The sequence below is a fragment of the Dipodomys merriami genome, unplaced genomic scaffold (genome assembly GCF_024711535.1).
Source record: "Dipodomys merriami isolate MVZ:Mamm:240054 unplaced genomic scaffold, mDipMer1.0.p SCAF_8, whole genome shotgun sequence".
Lineage (NCBI taxonomy): Eukaryota > Metazoa > Chordata > Mammalia > Rodentia > Heteromyidae > Dipodomys > Dipodomys merriami.
The window spans coordinates 62,588,953-62,612,159 of NW_027206401.1; the positions used below are offsets into that span (position 1 = coordinate 62,588,953).

Genomic DNA, 23,207 nt, shown 5'->3' on the forward strand with positions numbered 1-23,207 from the left:
GGGCGGGCGGGGGGCGCAGGGCAGCCCTGCGGGCGCCAGCACGGGTGTCTGGGGTCTCCGCCGCTCCCGGGGCCGCCCCCCCTCGTGGCTGGCCGGGACTGGGTTTTCCCGCGCGCGCGTGGGGTGGTGACCCGGCGACGGGCCGGCCTGGCTGGGCTGGGGCTGTTGGGGATGGCGGCTGAGGGGGAGCGGCGGGGAGCCGCGCCGGCGGCCGGGGGTCGCAGCTCGCTGGGCGGGCGGGCCGGCGGCGCTGTGTGGCCTCTTTGTGCTGGCGGCCGGCGGCGCAGGTCGTGGGCCGTGTGCACGCGCGGGGAATGTGCTGCGGCGGCGATTCCCCGGCTCCCCATTCTTTCCCGGCCGCTCTCCCCCCCACACCTCGCTTCCGCCGCGGCTCGGGCCGGGGGCGCCGGGGGCGTGGGGCGCGGGCCGGGCTTCGGAGGCCCAACGCGGGGAAGCGCCGGCCCTGCTGCCAGCGCGCGCGCTCGACGGCGGAGCCCGCGTCTCGGCGCCCCCGTCCCCCGACGTGACCCGGCCCGCGGGAGGCCTCTGTGGCCGGGCCTGCCCACCCACGCCGCCAGCCTCCTCGCCGGCTAGAACTTGGCACCCGGGAGAGCCAGACTCCACGCCCAGGGCCCGGGCGCGGGCACCAGGCCGCGGGAGCCCGAGGAAGAGGCTCTGCGGCAGCACGACGGCAGGCAGGCCCTGGTTTGGAGGCTTCAGTGTCGCGCGCGCGCGCGCGCGTGTGTGTCTGCTGGTTCTGGGACTTGAATTCAGGGCCCTGGCGCTGTCTGTCTGCTGCTTCTGGGACTTGAACTCAGGGCCGGGGCACGGTGTGTGTGTGTGTGTGTGTGTGTGTGTGTGTGTGTGTGTGTGTGTGTGTGTGTGTGTGTGTGTGTGTGTGTGTGTGTGTGTGTGTTCTGCTTCTGGGACTTGAACTCAGGGCCCGGGGGCTGTCTGTCTGTCTGTCTGCTGGTTCTGGGACTTGAACTCAGGGCCCGGGTGCTGTCTGTCTGTCTGTCTGCTGGTTCTGGGACTTGAACTCAGGACCTGGTCTATCCCTGGAGCCACAGCTCCACTTCTGGCTTTTTGGTGACTAATAGGAGATGAGAGTCTCCCAGGCTTTCCTGCCCCGGCTGGCTTCGAACCACGACCCTCAGACCTTAGGCTGCTAGGTAGCTGTGTGACTGGCGTGAGCGACCCGCATCCGGTCGAGGGCAGAGATGCCCATCCGAAGCCTCCCGGGGAGGAGGTGGGGGCAGGTTTTCCCCCAGCCTGGTGCGTGGCTTCCTCTTCTGACCTCGGAGCCCCTCGGCCCCCCCTCCCGCCCTCCCTCCCCGAAGCACCCGGGGACCGGGGACAGGACTGGGAAAGGCGCGGGCTTCCCCATCCCGCGCGTCCCCGCTTCCAGTCGCGGTCGGAGCGTGCACAAGACCGCGGGCCGCGCCGCGTGCGCAGACGGTTAGTTCATGGAAACGCGGCGGATGGGTTTTAGTGCACCCGGTCGGGAGGGGAGGGGGTAGGGGGAAGGAAGGTGGAGGGGGACAGTGGGGGGGGGCAGGTGGGGGCGGGAGGGTCGACCCAGCCTGCGGTTCGGTGAAGGAGGCGGCCCCGCCCTCTCGCCCGCCCCGCGGCTCCGAATTCGGAAGGATTCCTGGATGAAAGCAAACCGCGGGGACTGGGGAAGCCGCGCGCGCGCGCGCCCGCCCCGCCCAGCCCGCGCCGAGCCCGCCGCGGCCCTTGGCACGGACCCCGGCCGTGGCCGGCGCCCCTCTCCCCTTCCCTCCTCCGTCCCCGCCCCCGACGGGGCCGCCGCGCGAGGACGGCGCTCGCCACCTCACGCCGCAGGAATGCTCGAAGTATGCACACGTTCCCCACAGCAGAGCTGCTCACCGCCGGGGCGCATACATCACCCCGTGGCACCCGTCCACCTTCCCAGGCGTTTCGTAACCCAGTAAACTGAGCGCCGGGAACGGCCCTCCGTTAAGTAGCCCGCGGCGCGGAGTCTCATCCCACTCGGCGAAGGCAGCCGCCCCGGACGCGTCTGGCCGCGCTCCGGTGCTCCTGGCGCGCGGCGCTCCTCCTCCCGCGGCGGCTCGGCCTCCGCCCGCGATCCTCCGCCTCCCGGGCCTCCGCCTCCCGGGCCTCCGCCGCCTCCTGGCTCCCAGTCGCCGCCCGCGCCCGCGCCCGCCTGGAGCACCCCCCCATCCTCGCCCAGAAGCGCACGGGGTCCCGCCGATCTCGCTCGAGCGATCGCGGGCTTCCCGGACGGACCTCCATCGCCTGTCGTCTCAGGTCAGTCCTCGGGGTCCCCAACGACCCCCCCCCCAAAGACGAGGAGAGACACTTAGCTTCTAAACACCTCCACGGGGCAGGTCCCGGGCGGGGACACGTGTGGGGTCTGCGGGGACGTGCGCGCGCGTGTGCGTGATCGCGCGGGGAGCGTGGGGATCCGCGGGCGAAGGAGCGGTGGCTCTTCTTCAACAGTGGATGCCCGGGGCTGGGGGCGCGCGGGCCCGTGATGGCCACCGCGCATGGAGGAATTTCATCCACAGATGCTGCGTGGGGAGAAGAGAACGAGCGATGCTCCCCGCACGGTGCTCGGTCCCCCAGCCGCGCGGGGCGAGCGGGGACGCAGGGGGAGGGTGCCGGGACCCCGCAGGGCCAGCGGGGCGCAGGCGGCCCCGCATCCAGCCTTCGCGGCGGTGTCTGGAGACGGGGCCTGGGGTCTTTCGGTGTGTGCGCGCGTGTGCCTATGGACGTGTGCATGAGTGCACGCGCGTGTGCGCGCGCGTGGGTCGGGTCCCGCTCCCCCCCTGCCCGGGCGCGTCTGGGTGGGGCTGGCCGGCTCTTTCTGGAGAAAACCCCCTCCCCAACCCGAGGCGCCCGGCCTGGCTTTCAGAGCCGTGCATGTGACTCCTGTAATCCCGGCGACACAGCGGGCCGGGGAGCGCGCCCGGGCTGAGGTCAAGGTCGTGGCGCGCGGAGCAATTCGGCGGCGCGTGGATCTGCAGGGATCCCGCGCCTGTGTGCGCACGCGCGGCCCGGACCGCAGCTCGGCGGCTAGGCGCCCCGGGTCCCCCGCGCCCCCCGCGCGCCGGTGGCGGCCGCCTGGTCATTCATGAGGCCGAGCGGAGGGAAATCCGCGCTGCCACGTAGGGCGGCCGCCCCCGGCTGCGGGCCGCGAAGGCTCAATGGAGCGTTGCTAAGCATTCGGATAAATGTTTTGGCTCCAGACGACTTCTTTTCTTAAACATATACGGGTGGAATGCCCGGCCGGCGGGTCACCCCGACGCCAGGACGCGCGCGGTGCCGGCCCGGCCGCCGCCGACAGGGGGCGCCCGAGACCGGAGTGAACGCGTCCGTGCTGTAGGCTTCTGCGGAGGGTTTGTTCTTTAATTTGCTCGCCGCATTTTGGGGGTTGTCAGCTCTTAAGTCTTCGTGAGCACAACGGCCAAGTGAGTTGGAAATTATTATAGCAAAGTTAAGGCCAGAACAATGGCCTAGTCTCACCTCTTGCCTTTTTACTCATGGAGGAGAAATGTCAAACAGTTGTTAATTAGGAAGAAAAAAAATTGATTAAAAAAAAAAAAAGAACAACTCTTGGATTCCCAGAGGAGTGCCAAAAATTTTAATCTTGGCTTCATAAAAATTGGAGCTCGGGGCAATTTGGCACGCCTGTTCATCAGACATTTAAAATATAATTTATACTCTGTGTGTGTGTGTGTGTGTGTGTGTGTGTGTGTGTGTGTGTGTAGCTTTCCTAATGCATTGTGCCAATAATTGGACAAAGATGGTTGGAGATTGTCAGGTTCTTTTCTCCGGGGGGGAGGGGGGACTCAACCTTTGGCTTGGTTTTTGGATTTCCAAGACCTTGTCCTTTTCTCCACTCCATTTTTCAGGAGGCCTAGACTGTTGCCTTAGAATAATCTTTGTTATCATGGAATCCACTCTCTCTTTAGCTTTTGCCATTGGCAGCTTTCCAGGTCATTTCCCTGCTGGTAGCGTTTGTCTCCAGATTGGACCCTAGAATTCTTTAGGCAGTTCCAGGCTGCTCATTCAACACCTACTGTGTGTTGGCAAACTAGAAGAGATTAATAATAATAATAAAAAAGTCTTTAAGGAATGAATTTTGTAGTTACAGAATCAGGAGCAATTGAAATAGAACACACTCTTCTTGAAAGCCTATGAAGGTAGTCTGGCAGAAGAAACCAAGAGTTAAATGCAGAGATTACTTGTTATGCTTGCTTTTTTTGTTGTTTATTAAACAGTTTTGGAAAACAGTCAAGAAGTGGTCTGTCTTTCCTGCTTTGTCTCTTTTTAACGGGTGCTTTCAAGTTGTTTTTTTCTCCTGTTGGGTAAAAGATGGATCAGATGTGAGATGACATTGCAAGCATTCACTGGGCCTTACATATTTCCATATAATCCAGTTCAGACCTTAAAGAGCTTGCTATTTGTAGGCAGACCTTAATGAGGGAAAAGAAAGGGAGTAAAGGAGGTTTATTATACTTTTCCAAATTACCCCGAGACCACTGAAGTTCAGTTCCTTGAAGAGTTTAGCAGCTAGGAAAAGCCAAATGACATCTCCAGCTGGAAGAGACATTGAGTTGAGTCAGGAATACAATGACCTCGGAATTGGCCATCACCCGGGCTGGATGAAGTCATGTGTTTTTTTTTTTTTTGGGGGGGGGTGAGGAACCGAAGGCCTTCCCCGGATGCAGGACCAGCCCCCCCCCCCGAAAAACAGGACCCTCTTTAAACTTGAGCTCCCTCCTCGTGGCTGGATTAAACTTGGGTAGATGACCTTGCTGTTAGGCTTCCACAATGGCCCCATTGTGGGCTGGGCCCCGGGGTCCTGAAGGCCGCTCTGGCTGAGGCCCCGGCCGCGGCCAGTTCCACATCTAAGCTGGTCCCCGGCCTGTCCGGACCCAGGGGGCTCTGACTCCGTCCCTGCCCGCGCCCCGCAGGTCCTTGGATGAGGCTGTGAGCTCCGAGGCCCGCCGAGCATGGGGACCACGCTGCCCGCCGCGCTCGCTGCCCTGGGCGCTGCCCTGCTGCTGTCTTCCATCCAGGCAGAAGGTAAAGATTTGCTCTTGCTCCCTTCTCCAGGGGTTCGGCGTAATTCCAGCCAGGACAACCCCACTCCTCCCTTCCCCCTGTCCTGCGCCTGTGGCTTGCTGTGTGTGCTCTGATCTCTTGCTCTTCCTCGGGGAGAAACGCTCCCTACTCCAGCGCTCAGGTCCAGCTCCTTTGTGTTCTGCTTAATCCGTTCCCTGTGTGCGGTTTCCCTGGCCTTGTCTATGCGGTGTGCTGTCCACACTGCCACCCTCCTGCCCGGCCCCCCGCGCCGGCCTCCGGGAGAGGCGATCGCCACCCCAGCGCCAGCGCCACCGGCCCGCCCCGAGGAGTGGACGCGGGGACACGGCTGCGCCTGCCGCCTGGGACCACTGGGGACCACCGGGGACCACGCGGAATAAAAGACTCCAACAGCGCGAGCTCCGCCTCCGTCTGCTTTGTGGGGAGCCCTGGGGCTGGGCCAAGGAGCCGGGGGGCCAGCAGAGGGCAGCCCGGGGGCAATAAAATACACCAAGAGGTGTGTGTGTGTGTGTGTGTGTGTGTGTGTGTGTGTGTGTGTGTATGTGCGTGTGTGCACGTGTGCATGTGTGTTGCCACTGGGCCTTAAACTCAGGGCCAGGGCACCCTCCTAATTTCTTTTTTCACACAAGGGGCTCTCTACCACTTGAGCCACAGCTCCACTTCTGGCTTTTTGGTGGTTCATGGGAGATAAGAGTCTCCTAGATTTCCCTGCCCCTGATGGCTTTGCAATTGAGATCTTCAAATCTCAACCTAGGAAGCAGCTTAGAATTTCAAGCATTTGCCACAGAGGCCCAGCTGAAAACATAAGCAAGCAAACAAACAAACCTTTAACCCAACTTTTGGTTGAATCTTGTGTGAGCATTTGATGTTTTAATTTCCCCATTTTAAATGGAATCAGCCATTTTAATATATTGATTAATTTCATGGAGAGGTTGGCAATTATCATTGGAGAATGATACAGTAGTCTGATTCTACAAGATCAACGAGGTCATTCTATAAAAGACAATCTATCTATCTATCTATCTATCTATCTATCTATCTATCTATCTATCTATCTATCTATCTATCTATCTATCTATCATATCTGCCTGCCTGCCTATATGTATGTATGTATCTGTCTGTCTCATCTGTGTACCTATGTATCTCTATATATCTATCTATCATATCTGTCTCTTATCTCTGTCTGTCCTATTTCTGTCTGTCTGTCTGTCTATCTATCTATCTATCTATCTATCTATCTGTTTTTCATTTAAAAGTGAAGTTAAATGAGAACTTCCTCAGGTGATTTACCAGTGCAAGGGTAGGTCGTGCTTTTTTGAGGGACATGAGAAGGTAGAGGTAGCTCATGATAATGCAGTTTTTTTGTTTGTTTGTTTTGGTCCTTATAGCCCGGCTTGAACTCAGGGCCTTTAGCTTCCTGTGTGGCTTTTTTGCTCAAGGCTGTCCCTCTACTGTTTAAACCACTTCTATTGTGTCTGGGGTGGCACTGAACCATGATCCCCAGATCTTAGCCTTCTAAGTAGCCAGGGTTACAGGTGTGAACCACTGGCTCCCAGCAACACTGAAAGCTACAGGTATAGAAAGTTAAGATTGGGAAAATCAGTCTCCAAAATGTGTGGTATGTTTAGAAAAGTGTTATTAATTTTCTGTGAATGTAGAGGCTTTTCTGAGTGGTGTGGGTGAAGTGTTATTGAGACGAGAAAGCGTTTCAGTGTCGTTGTTAGGAAGGAATTTTATTTGAGGAACTTCTGGAAGGGCTACTAGAGATATTTTTAGCTAATTCATTGAAGTGGTTCATTTATTGCTCATTAAGAAAATAGTTACTTGATTTGAGAATTCTTAGGAAAAGAATTAGGTTGGAAATGATTGAAGTGGAAAAAATTGTGAATTGGATAATGGCTACTTAGCTACTTTGCTATCTACATTATTTATTAAATTTGTAATAATTTATACATGGATAGTTCTTTCTTTGACTTTCTTAATCTGTTTCTTCTCTTGTCTTTCATTTCCTTAGGTCAGGATGTTTTAATAGGCTTCATTTTTTGGGGGGGTGGGGGGAGGGCTTTATTTTCTAGTTTGGCCACCAAGCAGACATATGAGCCACATATATAACTTGGAATTTTCTTTTTTCCTTTTTCTGGTGCCAGTACTGAGGCTCAAACTCAGGTCCTTGAGCTTCTTTTCTTTCTTTCCTTCTTTCCTTCTTTCTTTCTTTCTTTCTTTCTTTCTTTCTTTCTTTCTTTCTTTCTTTCTTTCTTTCTTTCTTTCTTTCTTTCTTTCTTTCTTTCTTTCTTTCTGTCTCTCTCTTTCTCTCCCTCCCTCCCTCCCTTCCTTCCTTCCTTCCTTCCTTCCTTCCTTCCTTCCTTCCTTCCTTCCTTCACCAGTCCTGGAGCTTGAACTCAGGGCCTGGGCACTGTCTCTGAGCTTCTTTTGCTCAAGGCTAGCACTCTATCACTTGAGCCACAGTGCCACTTCTGGCTTTTTCTGTTTATGTGGTACTGAGGCATCAAACCTAGGGATTCATGCTCTACCGCCAAGCCACACTCTGAGCCCATCCTTGAGCATTCCTTTGGCATTTTCCTCTCAAGGCTGGTGCTCTGCCACTTGTACCACTCCTCTACTTCCTGCTTTTTGCTGGTTAATTGGAGATAAGAGTCTCAAGGACTTTCTGCCCAGACTGGCTTCAAATCTCAATCCTCCTGTGGAGCTAGGATTTATAGATATGAGCCAGCAGGGCCCAGCAGAAATTTTCTTATTGTCACACTAAATAAGCAAAAAGGAAGAGAGGAAAATAAAAATTGTAATATATTTTATTTAACCAAATATTATTTCAATATGAAAGGAATCTAAAAATGATTAGTAGAGATATTTTGCATTTTTTTTGTGCTAGCGTTTTTGAAACGGGGTGTGGATTTTATACTTGCAACACATTTTATTTTGGACTGGCTACAGTTCAAGTGTCCACATGTGTCTGGCTGCTTTCTTGCTGGACAGCACAGCTCTGGTGTTAACTACCAGCTAAGTGGCCAGGGACTTGGGAAGGATGAAGAAAATTTGTGGCCAAAACCTTTCTGGGGACAATGGACTGGTAAGAATTTTCCTGAAATCTTTCTGTTGGGGACACTTGAAAATTGAAACTTGGGTCTCTGTTTGGTACTATGCCAGTTAGACCTTAGTCCTCAAGTACAAATAATTACTTTTTCTTTTCCATGAGTCATATGTCACTCTTAAATTCATACCATCTCACTACTTCCTATTTGTTATTATATTTTATATACTGACAACTCAATACTTTTTGTTTTGCTATTCATTGAAAGGTTTTGTCATTCCCTCTTTTCTTTAAAAAGATAGTGATAGCTTTTTGTTCTATCTTTTTAAAAAATGATTATTATAAAGGTGATGTACAGAGGGGCTACAGTTTCATAAGTCAGGTAATAAGTCATCCTTGTGTTCTGTCATTTTTTCTTCTGTCTACTTACATGAAAAATTATATTTTTCATAGTATTGTACCTTGTGTTATGGAGATAAAGTTAAATTTTTGTGTCTTGTTTTTCTAGCCATAAAATACACTTTACCAAGCTTTTAACCTAGCTAATACTCTTTATGGCCTGCATTATATATATTCTTTTGAGTTCATATATCACGTTAACTATTTCTGAGAAAACTTGATACTTCGCATTGAAATTCTCTGAGAATTGGACATCTTTCTAATTAATCTAGAATTTGAGGGATATAGATTTTTTGAAAGACAGTTTTAATTTTATCTTATTTTCCTTCCTTCCTTCCTTCCTTCCTTCCTTCCTTCCTTCCTTCCTTCCTTCCTTCCTTCCTTCCTTCCTCCCTCCCTCCCTCCCTCCCTCCCTCTCTTCCTTCCTTCCTTCCTTCCTTCCTTCCTTCCTTCCTTCCTTCCTTCCTTCCTTCCTTCCTTCCTTCCTTCCTTCCTTCCTTCCTTCCTCCCCCTCTCTCTTTCTTTCCTTCTTTCTTTGTCGATCCTGGAGCTTGAACTCTGGGCCTGGGCACTGTCCCTCAGCTCTTCAGCTCCAGACTAGCACCCTAGCACTTGAGCCACAGTGCTGTTTCCCGTTTTCTGGTGTTTAATTGGAGATAAGAATCTCAAAGCCCAGGCTGGCTTTAAACTGCGTTCCTCAAATCTCAGCCTCCTGAGTAGATAGGATTACAGGCAAAAGCCACGGGACACCCAGTTTATCTTTCTTAAAATGTCCTAAATCCTGCCAATTCCTGTAAGGAAACATCTTATCAGAACAAAATATTCATAGCACAGTGTTTTTTTTTTCCTTAAATTTCATTTTATTGTAAAGATGCTGTACAGAGGGGTTAAAGTTACATGAGTAAGGTAATGAGTACATTTCTTGACAAGAAATGTAAGCGTAGTGTTTTGCAAACAAAATACATTATTCATAATATAAAACTACTGGCTACACATACTTAAATTTTTATCTCTTCACTATTAACATTGGAGTTATATGATGATAGATTAGTTTGTTGTTCCTAACATTAGTTCTGTTTCTCTTGGTTCACACCCACATTCTATGAAAGTATAGCTGCTTGCAAATAGGATCCACCTGAAGTTAATTTACATATGAAATACCCTACTATTAGCAGTTTTAAAGCATTGTGTCTAGACTGAGAGTGCAGTGGTGGTTGTAAATTGCTTTAATGTAAAAGATTTTCAAAATCAATAAAATACATTTTTGCAGCAATTGAAGTTGATATGCTTCACACACACTTGCCTACTTTGGTGCTATTTATTTTTTTTATGGAGCAAACATCACCTGTTCAAATTGACTGACAGTTCGGAAAGGTTAGAACATAGGTTAGAACAAGCAGACAGCAAAGCTCAATGAACTGCTGGTTTTAGACATGCCTGTCGGCCATTTTTCTCTACTGTTGAATCCTGAGTACCACAGCTGAGTCTCTGTGACTACCTTAGAATCCTCTGGAATGTTCAAGACTTCTCCCCACAGTGAACTTTTCAGTTTATCTGGAACCCCGGTCATTTGGAATCAGCAAGGTGGGCTGCTGTTGACCTTCAGCAGTTTTAACCTAATGTCCGCTGCTTCAGGTCATTTCCTTCCAAGGTTGGTGGTACTGTTTTTTTCCATGTACTGAATTTTTTTTTTTAAAGCATGCTCAGGCCAGTTGTGTCTGCCTTTGCATTAAATTTGTCCTGAGCCATTACTATTGGAGCAATATTTTATAATGATATTCTTAAAAACCTATTTCTATTAACATCTCCTGCATGTTTATTCTATTAAGTGATGACTTCAGCTAAGCCTGGTAATAGGATGACAGACAGGAAAAATGTTGAGTAAGTCAACGGTGCATGTAGATTAATAGTTTAGTCTCACTGCCTGTGTATGGATAGTCAGGAAGTAATAGTGTCTTGTAATAGGGTACCCAATAAAACGCAAAGCCATCTGCTACAGTTGGAAGTAGCAGTTCATTAAAACACATGTTGGCTTATTTCCAGCAAAACATGCTATTAATACTAAATAAATATCTAATGCCAGTTGGATCCTGATTCATGTCTTAGAGCCTGACTTTTATAGATACCTAAAAGAGACAGAGGCAAAATGCTAACTCCCAAAGAATTCCTTCAGACTAAATCATTTAAAGAAGACATGGCCGAAAATTGTCTTCCTTTTATGACTTGCTGCAGGGGAGATCATTTTGATTGCATTGACCATGCACTGACAGTGAGTCAGTCCAAAGCTGCATGATGAGGCATGAACATTGCCAAGAGAATATCATTATAAAATATTTTGGAGATGTCTTTGTGTAATGACTATTGTACATGGAGGCTTTTGTGGATTGTGGGAGACTAAATACAAGCCAACATTTCATTGACACATGCATGGTGCTGTACAGTTCTGTATGTAAACTATTCCTTTCTGTACTTTCCAATTTTTTCTGTCATTGACCGCTCAAGTTTGGATGTGCAGTTATGTCTTCCGGTGACTGAAACTCCTGCACTGTTTCCTTTAAGTTCTGTAAACAAATGTCCATTAAATACACATTGATGTTGTCTTTTCATAATTAACCAGTGTTCTGTAGGGGACCATACTGGCATTTTTAATTTAAAATGCCACCTCTAGTATGGAGTATGCCTGCTGTAAGGGAAATTACAATTTGTGTTTACACCTTGAGAGCACACAGCAAGGTGGTGTAAACTGTCAGAATCTTAAGTTTTATAAACATCCCTATTTCACTCTTCCCACACTTGCCAATTATCAATATCCCTTATTATCACTTTTGAGTATTCATTTTTCTGGATATGAATATACATTTTTTTCCAGTCCTGGGGCTTGAACTCAGGGCCTGGGCACTGTCCCTGAGCTTATTTTGCTTAAGGCTAGCACTCTACCACTTGAGTCACAGCACCACTTTCTGCTTTTTCTGTTTGTGGTAGTGAGGAATCGAACCCAGGGTTTTTTATGCATGCTAGGCAAGCATTCTACCACTAAGCCACATTCCCAGCCCTGAATATACATTTAAATGTATATTCCCTCATGGGAAACATACGAAGTTTCCTACACTTTTCTTTCCCATTCATATACATTTTTTAATTTTTGTCACAGAGATTCATCCAGCATCAATTAATAACAAGGCACCAATGTGGAGAAGGAACCCCAAATTCTTTTCCACATTATGGGGGAAAAGTATTATGTTAATGTCCAAAATTAACTTCTATGGTTGTAAGCAGGTAGTGATTTGGCATGCTTATTCGAAATGCACTCAGCATGTATTGAAATTCCTTTAATTGTTACGTGAATTGTTTGCATATGTGGTTATTATATGTGATTTCATTGTACTTGTATGTACTTGTATCCAAACATGTTTGTATTAGGCTTGATTTTGCTGGCCATTCTTGAATGACCTAGCAATTCAAGAATCAGAAGTGTTTTGTGCTTGTCGTCTGTAATATGTATCTCTGATGTTTTCTCACCCTTTGTCAGCTTTTATTTTTATCCTCATCCAACAAGATATCTTTTATATATTTGTTGGAAACAAATTTATGCAAAGACAACTTTAGTAAGCTTTGCTCAACATAAATTATTATATTGGCCGTTTGGTAACACTGGACAACATAACTGATATCACATCTCTCTTTTGCAGTTGACCCACCTTCAGACTTGAATTTTAAAATTATCGATGAAAATACTGTTCACATGTCATGGGCCAGGCCAGTGGACCGCATCAAAGGTTACAGAATAACAGTGGACCCCACAACAGGTAGGTTGCAGGATACGGAGAACAGAGACATCAAAGATGCTTTAATGTAGTGTCCTCTTCTTCTCCCATTCCATCACAAAGAATAAGCCTAGTGATTGTGGTTAATGTCACCAGATCCTTTGTAGATCTGCCCTTTTCCAGCTCAGGACCCATAGTTGTATTTTTGTGAAGTTGAGCTTTATTGATACAGTTTTTTGTGTTGATCTACTGTTATTAATAACAGACATTTGCAGGGCACTGGTGGCTCACACATATAGCCCTGGCTACTCAGAAGGCTGAGTTCTGAAGACTGCAGTTTGAAGCCAGCCCAGGCACAAAAGTTAGGGGAACTTTTATCTCCAATTCAACAGCAAGAAACGTGGTAGAGTGCCAGACTTGAGTGAAAAAGCTAGAGGACAGTACGCAGGCCCTGAGTTCAAGCTCTGGCATTGGCACAAAAAATGGACTTTTAATTATTTTTTAAAAATGAAACAAAGCAAAACAAAGGCTGTTTTGGTTTTCTCCATTGTTATCTTTAGTGTTAGTGATGTCTCCCAAATATGGAGAGCAAATGTCTTTTGATTAAACTTTTAGTTCTAAAATAAAGGTGGGAGAATCACCATTTCCAGTGGCCAAGTGGTACAAAGTCTTCACTGGTGATAGTAGAGAAGGAGGTCAACACAGCTTCTCTCCAGAGCTGTGTTTAGTTATCTTTTGGTCTTAAGAATGCCAATGAATAGGGATACAGGTGGACCCATTGCAACAATGAGATGTACAAGTTGTTATGTTGAAAATGAACTTTACAACTTTGGTAGGGGCGGGGAGGAAGGTTGGGTGGGGGTGTGTGTGGGGGAGGATGGGATGAGAAGGGGAAACAAGGAGGAGGCTACAATGCTTGCTAAGAAATGTACTCATTATCTTGCCCATGTAATTGTAACCCCTCTGTACAGTATTTTCACAATAAAAAGAAAAGAAAAAAAATACCAAAGAATTAAAGTGTTCATTTATTGGGGAAATTTTTTAAAAAAAGAATTAAGATGAGAGCCAAAAAAATGGTGAATAATTTATTTTTCCTCTACACCTTTTCTACGTTTTTTTTCTTTCTTTTTTATTGTGAAAATACTGTACAGAGGGGTTACAATTACATGGGCAAGATAATGAGTACATTTCTTATCAAGCATTGTAGCCTCTTCCTTTGTTTCCCCTTCCCATCCCTTCCCATCCTCCCCGCCCCCCCACCTTTTCTATTTTTTTAAATATGTTTTCAGTTAAGTAAACTTAAAATTTGAAAGCAGAAGAACAGCTCAAATAGGGTCCATCCAGTTTCTACATACTGGAAATTTCTGACTCCTAACAGTATAAATATGGTCTTGGGACCCCCAATCCAGCAGCAGGTCCCCAATATCTTTTTTTTTTTTGGGTCCGGTTATGGGGCCTGAACTCTGGGCCTGGGCGCTGTCCCTCAGCTCTTCAGCTCAAGGCTAGCGCCCTACCACTTGAGCCATAGTGCCACTTCTGGCTTTTATTTTCTTTTTTGTTTTTGTGGTGCTGAGGAATCGAACCCAGGGCCTCATGCATGCAAGGCAAGCGCTCTACCACTGAGCCACCTTTCCAGCCCCATGTCCCCAATATCTTAATGTCCCTTGGGGTGCTGGTTGGTGCTGTACATTTTATGTAGGACCCAAGAATACTTCTCAGGCTCTATTGCACATACTACCTTTCCTAATTAAGTTTTGATGAAAATTTAATGTACTTACAATATTAATAGGTGCTTAGTCTTTACAAACTACCATAATTATTGATTAACCTGGGACTCAACAGAATCTAAAAGGAAATACCTTGTTATTATTTAAATAAATACTCCTATGCTGTACCTTGCACTATTTCTACCTAATGAAGCAATTTAGAATACCCATTAAGTTATAGATCCATTGGAGCATGGACATTATATTGTTTCACTTGAGGGGTTAATTTAATAAAAAACCCAAGAGGTTTATTTTCCTTCAACTTGGTTCCATCCCTTGTTTCACTATACCTGCTCTCTTCCAATGTGTGTTTTAAATTAAAAAAATTGCTTTAGAACTTATTTATAAAAATTTGGCTATCCATTGTTAGTCTTCAAAGGTGCTGAGGGATTGTGGGTGTGATATTCTGGTATACCTTTAATCTAGAAGAGTCTGGAACCTTCAAAAGTATTGAATATGATGATAAGTAAAGACCATGATAATGCTTACTTAAAAATTTAAGATTCATGAGAGATGATAATATGTATTGTACTCATAAAATGACATGTTGAATGAAAACTCTTATACAATTACTTAAGGATAATAAAAAGAAATGAAATGGTATTAAAAACACATTATGAATAGTTTGAGGAGCCATGCATTGGTGGCTCATGCTTGTAATCCTAACTACTCAGGAGGCTGAGATCTGAGGATCATGATTCAAAGCCAGCCCAGGCAGGCCGAAAAGTCCATGAGACTCTTATCTCCAATAAACTTGTCAGAAAAGACCAGGAGTGGCACTCTGGCTCAAGTGGTAAAGTGCTAGCCTTGAGCAAAAGAAGATTAAGAACAGTGCCCAAGACCCGAGTTCAAGCTCCATGACCGGGGGCCGGGGGAGGGAGGGGGGAGGGTTGATTAGTTTGAAGGCAAAATCGGCTCCAAAGATTGGTGATAGAAGTGGCAGAGTCTGGCTTGAGAAGAGAAAAAAAAAGAAATGGGAAAAACCCACTCAAATTCTTGGTTTGGGAAGACAATTAAGAAGTAATGTTTAGATATCCTGAAAAGTGCATGAATTAAAAATGTTCAGATTTTTGGGAATTGCAGTTATGTTATACTTGAAACTATTTAACTCCATTCCTATCTTTTCTTTCTCTCATTCCAGATGGGCCCACTAAAGAGTTCACCCTTTCAGCCAGTACCGTTGAAACTTTGTTATCAAACCTTATACCTGAAATAGAGTACATAGTGACAATTACTTCATATAATGAAGTAGAAGAAAGTGTACCAGTGATAGGCCAACTAACAAGTAAGCAGACATAAAAATTCATGCGCTTTTGTATATTTTGTTTCATGAAGCATTTTTCCAAGTTGAGATGTAACCTTTTATTGGGAGGAGTTAATTGATATCAGCACTAACCAACCTTTCTGGGATGTGAGTTATTACAGAGTATGAATAATTCATTCCTGACTTAGAACTTCGGTATTTGGAAGTAGCAGAAATGCTGTAAATGAAAGTTATGTAACTCATTCTACTTCTTCCCAGACAATAATGTATCTCCAAAATCTCACTAAACTAATTTTATTTGCAAGGAACTGCTTATTTAGCAGGTTGACCAGCTAGCCATGATCATATATTTAAAATAAAATGTCAAAGAACAGTATTCTCTCTCTCCTTCTCTCTCACATGTTCTTTCCTTTTGCAATAATGAAGTTTTCCTCAGTTCAAACAGGTGGTCCGACAAAGCCAGGAGAAAAGAAACCTGGAAAAGCAGAGATACAAAGTAAGTATTTTTGCTTGGCTTTCTAATCTAAATAAATCTGAACATACACTGGTTATAAACATAAACATAGCATAAATATAAACAAAGGCTGATCTCATTCCTGTAGTAATTTCTATATGCATTCAAAGAGCCTATAGTAAATATAGAGAAATACATAATTATGTAGTTGTAATGCTGAATTTTGACTTTCTAGCCAATTTTCCACTCTAAGACAAATAGATAGACATTGATAATGCAGGTGGCTCATACCTATAATCTTAGCAACTATGGAGGCTGAGATCTGGAGGGTCATTATTTGAAGCTAGCCAGGGTAGAAAAGTCCAAGAGAATTCATCTCCATTTAACCAGCAGAAAGCTGAATTAGAGGTGTGACTTAAGCAGTAGAGCACCAGTACCCTGAGTTCAAGCCCCAGAATCAACAAAATGAAATTGATGGACATAAAACAAATATGAGGCTGAAGCAATGCCCTCCCTTAGCTGTTCAACTGTCTTGAAAATATATTTCTAAGTCTAGCTGGGTGTTGGACTCATCTCTATGATACTGGAATCCTTAGCTGATGACAGTATTCGAAACCTTTTCCAGAATCTCTGTAAGATTTCTCTAAGAAATTGGTGCATTTGTTGACTTGGATGTAGCTAAGTGGTAAAGCTCTTGCCCGGCAAGGGTAATGTCCTGAGTTTGATCCCTAGTTACCCACCCCTCACCCCTGAGAAGAAGAGAAGAAATTGATGCATTCATAATCAGATGAAAGTAATTTTATTCAATCTAAGTTTTGTGGTCAATAGCCTCTTTTTCTTTCTTATACTGCTTTGTTTGCTTTACCAGCACAGATGCTTGGAGGTTTCTTGGTCTTCTAATTTTGCCACTTTGTAAAAGTTGCATTTGTGATCCAGAATGACAGTAATAAGATTCTGAGCACAAAGGTCTCCTTATCTGGAAATCTTCCTTCCAGATGACTGTTGATCTTCCTTTCAAATGCCTAATAATGTGAAATGAAGTTTACACTATACACTTACAATACTAAACTTTTCTCCAAACCATCAACAGTTATTCCAAACCAATGCATTATGCTAAATATAGTCATTGTAAATAGACATAAGCTGGTCTATTAAATAGTTTGAAAATATTATTTAAGCATGCAACTTGTATTTGGCTTGCACATTTTTCCAGGACCTTTTCCTTCTCATAGCCAAAATATTTCTTTTATTATCTACCAACTGACTTGGAAGGACAAAAACATCTTCAGAGAATTCACTCAGTGCTGTCTTATAAATACAGATTTTCATGAAAACCAACCTGGGCTCTTTACTATAGAAAAAGAAAGGTGACATACTCACTTATGAAAACTGATTATTGCATTTTGGGACTTTAAGAACAGACATTGTTTTAAATTTTTGAGTTAAAATGATCATTTCTCTTTCTTTTCTTTTCTTTTTTTGGTCCAGTCATGAGGCCTGAACTCTGGGACTGGGCGCTGTCCCTCAGCTCTTCAGCTCAAGGCTAGCGCTCTACCACTTGAGCCACAGCGCCACTTCTGGCTTTTTTTTCTTTTTGCTTATGTGGTGCTGAGGAATTGAACCCAGGGCCTCAGGCATACAAGGCAAGCGCTCTACCGCTGAGCCACCATCCTAGCCCTCATTTCTCTTTCTTTAGTGAAGTAGCCATAGTTGTCAAAACTGAGAACATTGATATTAAAGACAAAACATTTTAGCCACTGTATAATTTTAGGCTTTATTAGACTCAATCTTCTAGGTTACTTGGTTTTGTGTCATTTGTGGGGCTTGAACTCTGGGCCTGGGCACTGTCCCAGAGTTCTTCAGCTCAAGGCAAGCACTCTACTACTTGAGCTACAGCGCCACTTCCAGTTTTCAGATGGTGAATTGGAGATAAGAGTCTCACTGATATTCCAGCCTGGGCTGGCTTTGAACCCTGATCCTAATATCTTAGCCTTGTGAGGTGTTAGGATTACAGGCGTGAGCCACCGGCACCTGGATTACTTTTTTTTTTCTTTTTTCAAACTTTAAATAGCTATATTGAAAAAATGCGGCAGGATATGTTTAAAACATTGTTTTTCCTCAACTCAATTTGTTTGAACAACACGCACTGATTTTTATATTTGTTGATAAATACCAAGGGACAAAAGTATCACTCGTATTTCTTGTATATGTCATCCAGATGCATTGTACAATTTTTGCTTGAAGGAAAGAGAGAGGATGTGGTTAAGAAAAATAAGTAAGCTGGTATTGAAATATTTGAACTGTGTATCTCATGGGGGGATATGTCATAGAATCGAGTTACCTCCTCTTGTGTTTCTCTTGTGTTATTCTCCAAAAGCTGTCTTGATGCTTACCAAAAAGGCTTCTATTTGTCTTTGTTTTTGTTTTTGTTTTTGGGGGGGTCCGTTTGTGGGGCCTGAACTCTGGGCCTGGGCGCTGTCCCTCAGCTCTTCAGCTCAAGGCTAGCGCTCTACCACTTGAGCCACAGCGCCACTTTGGCTTTTTTCTTTTTGCTTATGTGGTGCTGAGGAATTGAACCCAAGGCTTCTATTTGTGTCCATAAAACTTTATATTCTTTTGTGAATGTGAATGAAGAAAAATAGATGCATCCTAGTGAATAGAATGATTTAGAAAGACAGTTTTATGGTGTTGGCTTGTGTGTATTAATGATGGATCTATTTGATAATGTATCACTTAAAAATCTATATCCAATGTATTTCAGAATGCTCTGTCAGTGCCTGGACTGATTTAGTTTTCCTTGTGGATGGATCGTGGAGTGTGGGAAGAAATAATTTCAAGTACATTTTGGACTTCATTGCTGCCCTTGTGTCTGCGTTTGACATTGGAGAGGAGAAGACGCGGGTCGGCGTTGTTCAGTACAGTTCTGACACCAGGACTGAATTTAACCTAAACCAGTATTACCAAAGAGATGAGCTGCTCGCTGCAATAAAAAAAATCCCATACAAAGGAGGCAATACAATGACAGGTATTTTCCACAGACTTCACGATTGCTTCCAATTAGTGCCTGTCTGTTTTGGGAAAAAGTGAAGAATCCATCGATTATCATACACGAAACCCTTTTGGGATAAACCGATAACATTTGACTCGGGCAATCTGGGATGGTAGAGAGTGAATGCATGCGTTTCCTTTTCTCTTTAGGGGATGCTATTGATTATTTGGTGAAGAACACTTTCACGGAATCTTCTGGAGCAAGAGTTGGCTTTCCTAAAGTGGCAATTATTATTACGGATGGCAAATCCCAGGATGAAGTGGAAATTCCAGCACGAGAGCTTCAGAATATTGGAGTTGAAGTGTTTTCTTTGGGTGAGTGAGATCTGGCTAGTTTCTTCACAGAGATCTACGTGGTGGCTGGGGAGAGGAAGGTTGAATTTCTCCAGGAACCAGGGAAGAGGCTATTACAAGTGTTTACCGCATTTTATAGTGTACTATGAAGCCAAATTGTCTTTGAGCAACCTTCTGCTTATCTTTTCCCCTCCTATAACTCCTTTTGCATATGCATTCAGCGAGGTGAAAATCACATTCTTTGCCAGCTCTCTACTTTTCAAAAAATACTGGGCCAAGGATTCTAATAAAGATCCTTCTTGTATTATCATTAAGCAGCTTTTATGTGCTTTCTGTATTACGTAATCCTCAAAGAATTCAGAGGGCTCAGCTCATTCAGGACTTTGGAAGAAGAAAGTATTATCTTTACAGATGGCAGAGACAAATGATGGCATGGTTAAGATCAGAGCTCACTCTGTTTTACTAACCATTTGCTTTCCTCTTTGGCTGGTCACTTTATGGGAAATATAAAATGTCTCTGTCATCTGAAACAGTTTGCACATTTGTTATAGAGCAGAGTAATTCTGGCTTTTGACTTCAGAAAAATTTGAAAATAGTTTCATCTTTTTTTTTTTTTTTTGGTGGCAGTCCTGGGGTTTGAACTCAGGGCCTGAGTTTCTGCTCAAGGCTAATGCTCTACCACTTGAGCCACAGCTCCACTTCTGGCTTTTAGTGATTATTGGAGGTATGAGTCTCACAGACTCACAGACTGCCCATGCTGGCTCTGAACCACGATTCTCAGATCTCAGCCTCCTGAGTAGCTGGGATTTCATGTGTGGGCCACCTGTATCTGGCTGGTTTGAGTTTTGAATGATTGAGAAAACCAAGAACTTCTTCAACTCAGCCCCTTTTCCAGTTCAATATGCCCTTGACATTGGTGTTTTTTTTTTTAAGGTATTAAAGCTGCAGATGCCAAAGAACTGAAGCAAATTGCATCTACCCCTTCACTGAACCACGTTTTCAATGTGGCCAACTTCGATGCCATTGTGGATATTCAGAATGAGATAATCTCTCAGGTGTGCTCTGGGGTGGATGAACAGCTAGGTGAGCTGGTTAGTGGAGAAGAAGGTGAGTGCAATAGTGTGACCAGCTTCCTTAGGTTGGGCATTTTCTGTCTGGTGACATTGATCACTTTACAGGTGTTCTATCAGTGGATGTATTTATTCAACATACCCTCATTATTATCTAATTTTAAACATCATTCATTTCTCATTATGGACCTTGTTAATGCCATCTGCATTGTCCCACCCCCTCCAGTGGATAAAATATTTGTATCACTGTAAAATTCCTAGAACTTTTTTTTTTTTGCGGGGTGAGAAGTTCTGATGTTCTCTTCTCTTTAAGACACTTTTGGCATATTTTCTATGTACAGTCAGGCTCTCCTTTGTGTGTGTGTGTGTGTGTGTGTGTGTGTGTGTGTGTGTGTGTGTGTGTGTGTGTGTGTGTGTGTGTGTGTGTGTGTGTGTGTGTGTGTGTGTGCTGGGGCTTGAACTCTGGGCTTCTCAGTCTTGCCTGATGTTTTCACTCAAGGCTAGTACTTTACTAGTTGAATCACACCTCTACATCTCACCTTTTGTTGATTGATTGGAGAAAAAAAGTCTCATAAATTTGTCTGCCTAGCCTGGCTTAGAATTGTGATCCTCAGCTCTCAGCCACCTGGGTAGCTAGCATCATAGGAGTAAATAAATTACTGCCTTTAGCAAGGTGTGGTAGATGATTTGTGACTTTGTGTATTCATGTCCTGCATGCTGATTGAAGAAAAAAACAACAACTTCTGGGAAGTTGTCCTGAAGGCTACTTGATTTAAAAAAAGGAAAGTTCTGGAAAGTTGATTCCAGTGGCAAATATAGCATTTTGGAGATCTGTCTGAAATTTGTTAAACTATTTTGTTAATTGTTGTTGTTGTTTTTTTTTTTTTTTTTTTTTGGGTCCAGTCGTGGGGCCTGAACTCTGGGCCTGGGCGCTGTCCCTCAGCTCTTCAGCTCAAGGCTAGCGCTCTACCACTTGAGCCACAGCACCACTTCCGGCTTTTTTCCTTTTGCTTATGTGGTGCTGAGGAATCGAACCCAGGGCCTCAGGCTTGCAAGGCAAGCGCTTCTACCACTGAGCCAACTTCCCAGCCCATATTTTGTTAATTGTTAAATGCATGACCAAGTGCTACAGGAAAGACCAAAATCATTCAGATTATTGATATATACATATCAATATACATGTTATACACCATTATGTTACTTCTACTTGGTGGCATTTGGAATGTAGTTGAACTTTATTTTCATTTTGAATTAAGTGGGATTAAAATTAGTTAAAAACCTAATCTCTTATTTAAGAACTAGGAATTGCTTTCTCTTTCTTGGTATGTTATGAAGTATTTTCTTAACAATCGTAGTTAGGATATAATGATATTATAGCATTTTCTTATGACATTATTAAAAGAGGAAAGCATGCTGACATTGAGTGAATTATCAATTTAACACATTTTTTTGAGTATCTCTGAGACTTGAAGATATAGATAATGGGTAATATGTTAAAACTAGGATGAAAATTCTGTCTAGTGCATTAGAAGTTAGATATTATAATATCATTAGTTTTTCTTAAAGCCTTTTCTTTTTTTTTCTGTCTACTTGGGCTTGAACCATGCCTCTAGTCCAGCATTTTTGTTGGCAGATAGGAGATAAGTTCTTCTGGTCTTTCTGCCCAGAATGACATTGAAATGTGACCCTCAGACCTCAGCCTCCAGAGTAGCTAGGATGGCAGGAGTGTGTGAGTCTCTGGTGCTGGCTCAAATGCTTCCCTTGGGCCACACTTTTCAGCAACCAGGTCCTAGTCACTATTTGTTCAATCCACGTGGACCTGGGGGAGGGCGGGAGCAGACGAGTCCTTTTTGACATGTCCACTATTACAATTGTATAAGCAGAATTAGCCCTGACGTCCAGACCTCAAGACGTCATTAGCAGATTTGCATCCCATTGCTGTTGATCACGGTGTCTGTCTCCTTGTTAACGTTTTAGTTGTTGAGCCTCCTTCAAACCTGGTCGCCTTGGAAGTGTCGTCCAAGTACGTCAAGCTGCGCTGGGATCCGTCTCCCAGCGCTGTGACCGGCTACAAAGTGCTGCTTACACCCCTGGCCCCGGGCAGCCGCCAGCACGCACTCAGCGTGGGGCCCCAGACCACCTCGCTCAACGTCCGTGACCTGTCTGCAGACACGGAGTACCAGATCAGCGTGTCCGCCATGAAGGGCCTCACGTCCAGCGAGCCGGTGTCCATCCTGGAGAAGACGCAGCCCATGAAAGTGCAAGTGGGTGGGTCGCATCATTACGTCTGCAATACTGGAAAGGGCCATTGGACAGGACCCCAGGCCATGGGGGACTTTCCCAGTATTATTAGTTTTAAGTGTTGGTGCAAAGGGTATGAGAGGACAAGGTTTCGTGTCCACGTCCACTTCCATCCTCCTCTCCCCAACTCCCCCAAGGCCACCCGTCCCCCTCAAGGGCCTGGTTCTGTTTTCACACGTGTACATTGAATAGTATGACTGTATTCTCCATCCTTCCCATCTCCATTCGTCTACCCACCCCTTGATCTCTCCCCCAACACCTTAATTCCAGCTTCCTGGTATTCATTCTGTCAGATTGTAAGTTAGTTGTTCAAAGGAGTCACACCAGGAGAATCTGCTTCTGCATATACAAACTCCAGCACTGAAATATATACCTGTATATATATATATATATATTATATGAATATATATATATGCACATCTATACAGTCAGGAATGTGTACCTGTATATGCCATATACAGGTATATATGCATATGACTCTAATTTTTACACATACATTTATAAATTAAATCTAACTTCCACATATGGAACAAAAAACCCCACGTCCTTTGTTTCTCTGGGCCTGACTTACTTCACTTAACACAAATTTTTCCAGGTCCATCTATTTCTCTGCAAATGACACGATATCATCCTTCCTGGTCAATGAGTAAAGTTCCATTGTGTATGTACACCCCAATTTCAGGCTTTATTTAAAAAATTTCCCC

General features: G+C 45.1%; 1 protein-coding gene across 3 annotated transcripts in view; it reads left to right on the top strand.

Annotated features, from left to right (window-relative positions):
• The first annotated feature begins 2,110 nt into the window (after nt 1–2,110).
• Col12a1 (collagen type XII alpha 1 chain) overlaps nt 2,111–23,207 on the top strand; it is a 133,760-nt gene continuing 112,663 nt past the window's right edge. For 2 of the 3 annotated variants that reach the window (XM_070010804.1, XM_070010805.1), the window contains exons 1-9: nt 2,111–2,292; nt 4,965–5,076; nt 12,232–12,348; nt 15,214–15,357; nt 15,773–15,832; nt 18,552–18,815; nt 18,989–19,153; nt 20,066–20,239; nt 22,180–22,470. In XM_070010804.1, coding sequence (XP_069866905.1) covers nt 5,004–5,076; nt 12,232–12,348; nt 15,214–15,357; nt 15,773–15,832; nt 18,552–18,815; nt 18,989–19,153; nt 20,066–20,239; nt 22,180–22,470 — 1,288 coding nt within the window. In that variant the 5' untranslated portion in view covers nt 2,111–2,292; nt 4,965–5,003. The remainder of the gene's footprint in view (nt 2,293–4,964; nt 5,077–12,231; nt 12,349–15,213; nt 15,358–15,772; nt 15,833–18,551; nt 18,816–18,988; nt 19,154–20,065; nt 20,240–22,179; nt 22,471–23,207) is intronic. The other variant, XM_070010806.1, reaches the window with a different exon arrangement.